The sequence below is a fragment of the Penaeus japonicus genome, unplaced genomic scaffold (genome assembly GCF_977035675.1).
Source record: "Penaeus japonicus unplaced genomic scaffold, GWHDUDI00000001_assembly GWHDUDI00000026, whole genome shotgun sequence".
Classification (NCBI taxonomy): domain Eukaryota; kingdom Metazoa; phylum Arthropoda; class Malacostraca; order Decapoda; family Penaeidae; genus Penaeus; species Penaeus japonicus.
In genome coordinates, this window is record NW_028234428.1 from 26,901,425 (window position 1) to 26,911,424 (window position 10,000).

Genomic DNA, 10,000 nt, shown 5'->3' on the forward strand with positions numbered 1-10,000 from the left:
AAATAGTGGGAGAGAGATAGATAGAATGAAATGAATGAAGAAGAGGGGGAGAGAGGGTAAGTAGGTGAATGAGAGAAAGAAAAAGAAACAGAGTGAATGAAAGGATAAATTGATAAATCAAAGAATATTTTAGAAGATTGGCCATCTTGGAAGGGTTAAGAGAGGAGCTGCCCTAACCTAACCTAACCTAATTAACCCTCTCTGGACGGGTGGTACAGTACTGTACTGCTCATTCAAAAGCCCAGTGGCCGGGCGGCACAGTATTGTGCCAGCCATTTCATTGATTTAGGCCTAAGCACACGAAAGCCCCGGCATTGTGACATTCAAGGCTAGAATGCCCCCGTCGTGAATGGGTTAACCTAACCTAACCTGATTAAACTAATCTAACCTGATTTAACCTAACCTAACTTAACCTAACCTGACCAACCTAACGAGTGCCTTAGTCTTACATCATCGAGGCCATCTGCACTCTTCCTAAAATTCTGACATATGGCAGAAATCACTTTGTTGGTGAAACTTATCATCTGATACTATTTCTATGGCAGAAAGATGAGACTTGCCTCTTGGCTCTGCTAAATTACTTTTAACCAGTGATGTTTCAAGTCAGATCATCTTGCAATCCAAAGGGGTATTTGGATTGACTCAAAATATTAGAATTAGTGATTTCCTTGTCATTGTGATGTAATTTATCTTGTGTGTTTTTGATTGTCTGTGGGAGGTCATATAGAATTTTGTTGTTTATTTTAAGTCGGTGTTATATCATTCAATTTTGTTTGTATTTTTTATTTTATCCAATTTTTTTTCCCAGTTCAATGTATTTAAGCTGTAACTCCTGTAGAGGACATTAGATTACCCAGACTCTACCTGTTGCATGTTTTTTTAATTGGCCGCCATTCTCCCTTTAAGGTCCTAAAATGCGGATTCAAGATTGGAGGTGGAATAGATCAGGACTTCATGAAGAGTCCACAGGGCTATACAGACAATGGCATTTACTGTACAGAGGTGAGTATCTGAAGGAGGAAAATGGGTCTGAGTTCATGCGGTGTGTTTATGAACATGTAAGCAACGTGTTGGGGGAGGGGGAATGTTTCCAGTCGACCGTCACACTGTGTAACTTGTAATTCTTTAGAGGTGAAGATAGGATCTTGACATCGGGGATGCGGTTCATAGGGAGCCAAATTATGCTCGACTTCGGGAATAAAATTCATATGGACCCAAATTGTGCTTGTCCAGTGTTGTAATAAAGTTGTTATTTTGAATTAGACTCTCCCCCCCCTAACCCCACCCCCCTTGGAAGACATCAAATGGAAAAAGAGATTTGAAAGGAATCCATTCATGGTAAACACAAAGCACATCCACACATTATTAGAGAAAGAAAGAAAAGTGTTTTATTGATATCCTCAGCCAATAAAGCAGATAGAGAAGGATGGAAAGACAGTAGGAGGAGAGGAAAGAAAGAAGGAGAAAAAGGGAAGGAAATCAGGAAGTGAAAGAAAAAAATGAAGGGGAGGAATGGGGATGGAAATAGGAAAAAGATACATAGGAAAGAATTGAAGAAAAGTTGCGAGACAAAAGGGAATGAGGCACTCAAGACATTTAAGAAGAAATGATGTGGTGAGTAAAAGAAGAGAGTGAAGAAATGTGGCGATGGGTACAAATGCGGAAGGGAAGAAAGAGTGATTCTGTATAGTCATGGTGATTAAGAGGAATCCTTATAGTCCATGTCATAGCATATGATCACTTTTGATGCTGTATGCAGTTGTGGCTGCAAATCAGATAGCTATACATTGGATTCAATAGTTCTATAGTCACTCATACTTGCTTTTGTGTGTGTGTGTGTGGGTGTGTGTGTGTGTGTGTGTGTGTGTGTGTGTGTGTGTGTGTGTGTGTGTGTGTGTGTGTGTGTGTGTGTGTGTGTGTGTGTGTGTGTGTGTGTGTGTGTGTGTGTGTGTGTGTGTGTGTGTGTGTGTGTGTGTGTGTGTGTGGGTCTGTGTGTGTGTGTGTGTGTGTGGGTCTGTGTGTGTGTGTGTGTGTGGGTCTGTGTGTGTGTGTGTGTGTGTGGGTCTGTGTGTGTGTGTGTGTGGGTGTGGGTGTGGGTGTGTGTGTGTGGGTGTGGGTGTGTGTGTGTGGGTCTGTGTGTGTGTGGGTCTGTGTGTGTGTGGGTGTGTGTGTGTGTGTGTGTGTGTGTGTGTGTGTGTGTGTGTGTGTGTGTGTGTGTGTGTGTGTGTGGGTGGGTCTGTGTGTGGGTGTGGGTGTGGGTGTATGTGTGGGTGTGGGTGTATGTGTGGGTGTGGGTGTGGGTGTATGTGTGGGTGTGTGTGTGTGTGTGTGTGTGTGTGTGTGTGTGTGTGTGTGTGTGTGTGTGTGTGGGTCTGCGTGTGCGTGTGTGTGTGTGCGTGTGCGTGTGCGTGTGTGTGTACATGTGTATATTGATTATTCTTGTATGCCAATGGACCTTGGCATTATTGAGATTATAATTATTTGGCTATTCATCGTTGATACTTGCTAAAGCCCTTTTGAATCATTTGGCTTCTGTAAGCAATGACAAGAAGTTGCAGTGCACCATACTTGGTGTCACTTCACAAAGGGCAGGGGGCAGAGCCTCATCCAATACCATGTAAGAATGCTGAAAAAAAGACTCGTTGAAATATGGTCAGAAAGAGACAGAGGGATTCTGTTATTACTCAGGTGTTGCCAATGAATTTGTAAGGACCAGGAGGTTGCTTTCCGTGAGTTTCCTTCTAGAAAGTGAAAATGTGATGTTATAATGAATTAAATAAAAACTTTAATATGAAGTGCTTTTTGGTGAGAGAAATTAGATGAAAAATAACTTTACTTCTGTTTTTTTACCTTTTTTTTTCTATCTTTCTGTATTTTTAACAAAAATATATTAACATCAAATAAAGGCAAAAGATCATAGGTAGAAAGAAATCTTTTTAGAAAACCACAAAGTCTGGGGAGAAAAGAATATGAATGGTAGCATGGAGGGTGTGGCTGATACTATACCCAAGGAACCAAGAACTTCCAGAGACATCATAACACTGCAATCTTTCCCAGGTTCACGATGGCAGTGCCGCAGCGCGAGCCGGGCTCCGTGTCCATGACAAAATCCTCCAGTGCAACGGCTACGACTTCACAATGGTGACACACAAGAAAGCTGTGGACTACATTAAGAAGCACCCCGTTCTAAATCTCCTCGTGGCCCGCAAAGGAGTCACACACTCATAAACATTTCCCTTTGCTGTTTCACACTTTTTGTCATTCCTTATACATTATTGTTATTCCATTGTTATTTCATCTGGAGATCACAGACATCTTATGCATTGTTCCGTTATTCTTTGCTTTCATTTGCTTTATGTACAGTAGATGTGGTACATGTGCAATTCTTCTCTCTCTCTCTCTCTCTCTCTCTCTCTCTCTCTCTCTCTCTCTCTCTCTCTCTCTCTCTCTCTCTCTCTCTCTCTCTCTCTCTCTCTCTCTCTCTCTCCCTCTCCCTCTCCCCCCTCCCTCCCCCCCCCCCCCCCCCCCCCCCCCCTCTTCTCCCTCTCTCTGTGCAGGTGTTTCTGTTATGCATTCCTTTTTCTGATAGTTGTTGAATGTACTGTATTACTGATTGTAATAATCTAATACATTAAGGTCACAGGTTATTCAAATGATTTGATTTGATTTTTATATAATCAAGAAAATCTATAGAAGACTTACTTTAGTTACCTACTACAGGTAAGATAACGAAAAATGAAATTACAAGTGTAAGGAATTTTGATGTTGCCATGATAGTTTGTTAAGCAAATAATTCATAGTTGTTTTAAGGAGGAATAGCCTCATCATATTTTATCTAAGAAAATGATGGAGAACAGTACTTGAATACAATAAATATTTATATGAATAGCAGATGAACTGACTTTATTATTTGCCAAGGAAACTCAGAAGAAAATTAATTTCTGAGTTTATATAGATTGTATAAAAGAAGGTTATTTTAATTAGAGCTTACATTTTTAATGCTTTCAGCTGTGTGATTTCATTGTTCACTGACAACCACAGATTATGGGCAGCTAGTTAGTAAATATTTATCTTATATTCTGCTTTGCGTGCATTAGTCAGTGTGTCTTGGTATCAGATGTTTTTATTCAGAATATTGGTGTTTATCATTGTTATTATTATTATTGTTATTACTATTATTGATATGATTATTATTATTATCGTTATTATTGTTATTATTATTTTTGTTATTATTTTTATTACTATTACTCTCAGTATCAATATAGTTGATAATAAGATATGATTGACAAGCAGCAGCTATATATACATCCGTGGTAGAAATTCGAATCAAAGTTTGAAGTATTTAGTTTTGATTTTCCTATTGCTAAATGAGACTGATGCACTCAAATGATAGTGTTGCTTTGCCTTTCTTTATACTCAATGTGCTTGCAGTGACGTTACCACTCGCTGTTGTAACCACACCATGACACTGTGAGAAATGGAAAACCAGTGCTTTTGCTTCCTCTTCAGTTGCTTCTCTCACTCATCTTCACAGTTCCTTCATCATAACAGGGTGTTCATTGTTACTTGCTTTTTCAAGTTTCCCACAGATATACTTGTATAACTTCTACATACATTAATATTCCACAGCATGAATTTGGATGTTGTGCTTCCAAGTTATGCTAGACATTGATTGCAGCTCAAAATGTGCAACAGAATCCACCAAGAGTATAAAAGCCTTATTAAAATTGCCACAGATTCATATATATTTATGTAGCTGATAACTGCCTGTGAGCCATTTATATTAGTGCTGCAATAATGAGTATAATGATTTTCCCAAATGCATTGGTAAACACTGAATCATTTCCAAAACATTTGCTCAATATCGTACATACAGAGAAGAGAAAATCAGTAAGTGAAAGGTGTAGGTTCAGAGACTCAGATTATGTATTCCATTTATATAGTATAAGCATCAAAGCCAAAGCTACCGTGTTCCTGCACAAAGTACATGGACAAGGCACAATAACTCAAGAAACTGCCATTGTAGATGAGATAAACACGAATGGCTTCCTTCTCATGTAATAAGGGTTGTAGAGAGTCTTCTAGAGGTTTGGCTAGAGTATTACCTTTCCCTTCGTAGAGCTCGAAGATGACGGCTGAATGAGAGCAAATCGGCGATCAGGTTTTATTTCTTTCTGATTCAGACCATTATCCAGTTACTTCTTGGACCAGTTATTAGGTTTGTTTTTAAGTTCTGTGGAAGGGAAAAAACTGGGTAATGGAAGATACACATTTCATACTCCTTGGTAAAAAAGGAAATAATATAAATTACTGAAACAGGAATGCTTTGCTTAAAATGTAAAATGTTTATTGACTGGTCAAGTCATTATTTTTCTTTATAAGTATAATGGTATTTAATGAGTCACAGTGTGATGAATAAAATATATATTTTCATAAGAAGTATTCTTACTACCTTTTTGTTGATGTGTCGACCTATTTTAGATTTCAAACAGTATAAATGTGTGTTGGAAGTATCCTTACTAAATGACTTGAGAGTTTATCACCTTTGTAAGCAAAACTTGCTACACATTGTGGTAGCTGAGTCATAAAACAAGTGTAACTTACTAAAGATACTGTGTAAACAAAATTTTAATTTCCTGATTCAGCTGATCAAGTCTGAAACTTGAAATACATTTTTGTCACAACACACTGGAGAGAGAGAGCCAAACCAAATGTTTAATTTCTTTTGACCTAATAATGTTGTACCTGCTTTATTCATTTATAATTAGAAGTGATTTTCTTGTTATCACATTTTTGCCTGCTGTTTTTTGGCAGAATGTTTGGAGAATTATACATGCACACATAAGTTTTGATTGTGTATTAATAGCAAAATGAAAAATGTACAGGGAGTATTTCACAAGTATTGCTATTTTCCTATATTAACCTCCGAGTAGGAAACTAAGAATCAGATTATTTTTCCCAGAATGTTAAAGTGAGTTAGATATTATATGAAAAGACCTTTTATTATATAACATACAACAATAGTAACTCGCCTAAAGAATGAAATTTGTTCAACTACATGACTGCATGAATTATGCATTGTTATGTAAGTCTTTCTGAGCTTCATGAACAGGCGCACTATACTAATGTGAAGGTTTTTTAAATGTTTGTAAATCTTAGTGTCAAAATTTTTACAACTTCACTACAAGAAATATAGACATAGAATACTTTATTAAATTTGATTTTGTCTAAAAAGAGAGGTTCTGAATGGGCTTATTTAAGCTTGTTTCCTGCCATTGATGTTAGACATAAGGTAATTTCTCAGAACCATAATTCTGATGTAGTTTTTGTATTGCAGTTAAAATCAAGCAACGTGTTCGTTTTGTGTTAGAATCCCATGCTATGTCAGTCAGTCATTTGTGACACCCATAAATAATAATGTTATATCAGCTCATAAAAGATTTCAAAACGAAATTTTGGACTGGTAAAAATGACTAGAGGAAAGAATAGTCTCTAATAATGCTTTAAACAAAAAACTGATAGCAATAGGATATATAGGTTTAAGAATAAGACCCATTTAGATTTACTTCATGACAAGAAGTATTTGTGATGGGATATCCATGGCTTCCTTATATGTTAAATTAATTGGAATAAGGGAAACTATATGTAGCAAATCTAATTATTACTGGTAGGTTATGAAAATCTTGGATGGGTTTGCACAGTCTATATGTCATAACATGTGATAGGCTTAACTTTTTTTCTGTACATTATTTTTTTCTGATTGTGGGCATTCTGAACATATTATTACCTTCTAGATGTATTTTTTTTTTTTAATTAATAGTGTTTTACAAAAAAACTACTTGATTACTCCCATTTTTATTATTGAATTAATAACTGAAATGCAGACAAGATAAAAGCATTTACTGAACCGTAAATTAGATATGCTATTTAGACTCTGCTTTCCTAAATAACAGTGAAAAAAAATGCTTCTCTTGTGTCTGTCTTGAATAAGCCTGCAAGTGTTTTAATTTAGGTGGTTTCAGGTGGTCCAATCATTGCTCATTGGTACAATGTCGTGTTTTCCAAACCTAAATTTACTACAGACTTTGAGAATAATGCTGATGGCTTTGTCCAAAGCAACTATACTTCTGTGTTTGTGCAGCTTTACCAGTAAAAGAAATTATAATATTGTGTTTCCTTCTCCTCTTTTACATGTATCCATACTGTGTTTGTTAAAAGCTAGATAAAGGAATAACGTATATGCTTTCCAGAAAACTATAGCTCTTTACATGACAAAATGCTGAAGAGTTTGAGGTTTCTAAAAGGATTTGGAAATTACACCCAGTGCCATAGCGTGAGCGAAAAGATTAAATGAAACAGTCACAGCTATAAGCAAAACACAATTTAGTGATCTGGAATTAGATGGTGAAACTTGAAATAGACATTGTGGTTTTAAGAGGAGCTGTTTCTTTTCATTTTGATATTTAAGTACACATAAGCTAATAGGATATGCTATTAGTCTTAGCAAGAAAAAGAAACTTACTGCAGTGAAAGTTTCTTAATCATTACAAGGCAATTGGTCCTGCAAAATCAAAGAACAAATTGACATATTAGGGGAGAATGGAGTAAAGGTAAGAAATATCAGTGCACTAATACAAAAGCACTGGCAACCATATCAGCAAAAATGTATCAGAAATAAATGTTTGTATAATGTTGGTAAAGATTTTGTCATTATGGCACCAAGACAAAAATTATGTTAGAGAGATAGGGGAAAATTAGACAACTGTAAGAGTAATTAAATGTCACAGTACTAAAACTATATTCTTAATGCTTTGTACTTTTATGGATAAGAAGTGATTGTATTAAATGTTGGCTCTCATTCACTCACTCTCTCACTCTCACTCTCACTCTCACTCTCACTCTCACTCTCACTCTCACTCTCACTCTCTCACTCTCTCTCTCTCTCTCTCTCTCTCTCTCTCTCTCTCTCTAGCCTCTTTGCTCTAGACTCTCATTATTTGCCCAGGGATTCCCACACCTTGGAGGAAATGTAATAATTTTCATATTCACCAACAATATATAGTATTCTAATTTAGCTCTCATTACTAGTATAAAAACCATTTAGGCATCGTTCCTATGCATATTCATTATGAATTAAGATACTGTCATATTGTAATAGCAATAATTATTTTGATCAAAATCAAATCTCCCCTTCTCTCTCTCTCTCTCTAGTTCACCACACACACAAAATCCACACACACACCCAACACACACAAATCACTCTTCACTCTCCTCTCACACACACACACACACACACACACACACACACACACACACACACACACACACACACACACACACACACACACACACACACACACACACACACACACACACATTTTCAACGGCTATCGTGGCTCTTCTTCTAAATTTCATAATTGACTCTCCTTGCCTCATGACCTTTGCTTCGGCGCCGCACCAACAACTGGCAGACATGCTTGCGGAATTTCCCTCCGATAAGGGAATAGAGCGCCCAGTTCCACGAGGAGCCGGCCAGGAAGAGCCACCGGGTGCAGGCGAGGCAGGTCGGCCAGCGCGTCCACGGCCATGGGTACGCTGGACAGCCCAAACAGGAGGACCATGTAGACCAGCGTCCAGGTCACGCGGGGTATTTCCTTGTCGCGCACAGCCGAATGGATGGACAGTTTCTTCTTTGCGATCCTGTTGCTGCGGTGGAGGGTGGCCAAGGTGGCGACGATGAGCAGAATTACGAGTACCGCGGCCACGGACATGATGGAGACCACGAGGTAGAAGGCGAAGAAGGAGACCGACGGTGCACTTGCGCCCATGCTTATGGTCAGTTTCGTGATCGGATCGAAGTATCCGGCGAAAGACAAACCTTGGCTCTGCCGGCAGTTGATGAAGAGTGACAGGGCGAAGCTGACGAGCCAGCTGACGCACACGCCCTCCGACACGAGGCGCTGGCTGAGCGAGCGGCCGAGGACGACGAAGAAGCGCTCGACACTCATCAGGGCGAGTGACAGCAGAGACACGATACAGGAGACATTGAAGATGACGCTGCAGGCCATAGGGTAGCCGTGCCTCTCGAACCTCAGCTGCTGGAAGCCAGGAGGCTGGCGTACCGAGCGCTGACTGAAGTTGACGTGGATCGTGTCAGGATTTAAGTCGCGAAGGCTGAGGCTCCCCCGCATGAGCGAAATGGAGTCGTGCACCGCGAGGGCTGCTGGCATCATGCCCAGCAACAGGTCAGCCACGGCGAGCGATGCCCGGAGCAGGAAGGTTGCCTCCTGCACCAGCCCCGTGGCAAGGATTGCCACCAACACGAACATGTTTCCTAAAACTGTCACTGCGGTGATGGTGACCGCCACAGCGTACAATGCTATCTCAGTCCCCTTGCAGCTATAATCAAGGTATGACCATTCAACTTCAACTAGCTGGTCTCTTCCGAACATGGATATGACCATATTGTACAAACACGAAGGCCAGAATTTATTAATAGTCGTTCGGTTATTGGCCACATTAATTTGGATAGTGTTAATAATATCCTGGGGAAGAGAAAGGAAACATGAGCTCTCTATCAGATCGTTGTGCACGGGCCCTATGATCAGAACTGCCGCGCTTCTAAATATTTGGAACTTGCGCTCATTAATGTCTCGGAGACACTGAATATTATCATATAGGTTGGCGCGGAAAATTGTTTTCGCGTTTGTTTGGGCAGTAGAGATTAACTCGGTTTGAGGCATGTTAAGTATATATAGAGGTGTTGGATTTTCTATAAGCTTGCTAATATACAGGTAACTTGAAGGCAGGATCAGGGTCGGTAGTAGATACACAATATCCAAGGTTTCCACGTTACTTTTCAAACGGTCTGAGGAACCTTGGAAGCTACTAACTTCTTTGGCGGGTCTTAATTGGGAATATAACGGCATGGTACAATAATGCATCACCTGACTGAAACATTACCACTGAACCGTTTTTTGCATAATATACACACTCACTG

The 10,000-nt window shown here is 39.2% G+C and overlaps 1 protein-coding gene and 1 pseudogene across 3 annotated transcripts in view; one reads left to right on the forward strand and one right to left on the reverse strand.

The window, feature by feature from the left end:
• LOC122267087 (tax1-binding protein 3 homolog) overlaps positions 1–5,433 on the forward strand; it is a 17,699-nt gene extending 12,266 nt beyond the window's left edge. For all 3 annotated transcript variants that reach the window (XM_043037064.2, XM_086552216.1, XM_043037063.2), the window contains exons 3-4: positions 907–1,002; positions 3,058–5,433. In XM_043037064.2, coding sequence (XP_042892998.1) covers positions 907–1,002; positions 3,058–3,228 — 267 coding nt within the window. In that variant the 3' untranslated portion in view covers positions 3,229–5,433. The remainder of the gene's footprint in view (positions 1–906; positions 1,003–3,057) is intronic.
• Positions 5,434–8,272: 2,839 nt separating this feature from the next.
• Positions 8,273–10,000, reverse strand: part of LOC147468839 (uncharacterized) — a 2,717-nt pseudogene continuing 989 nt past the window's right edge.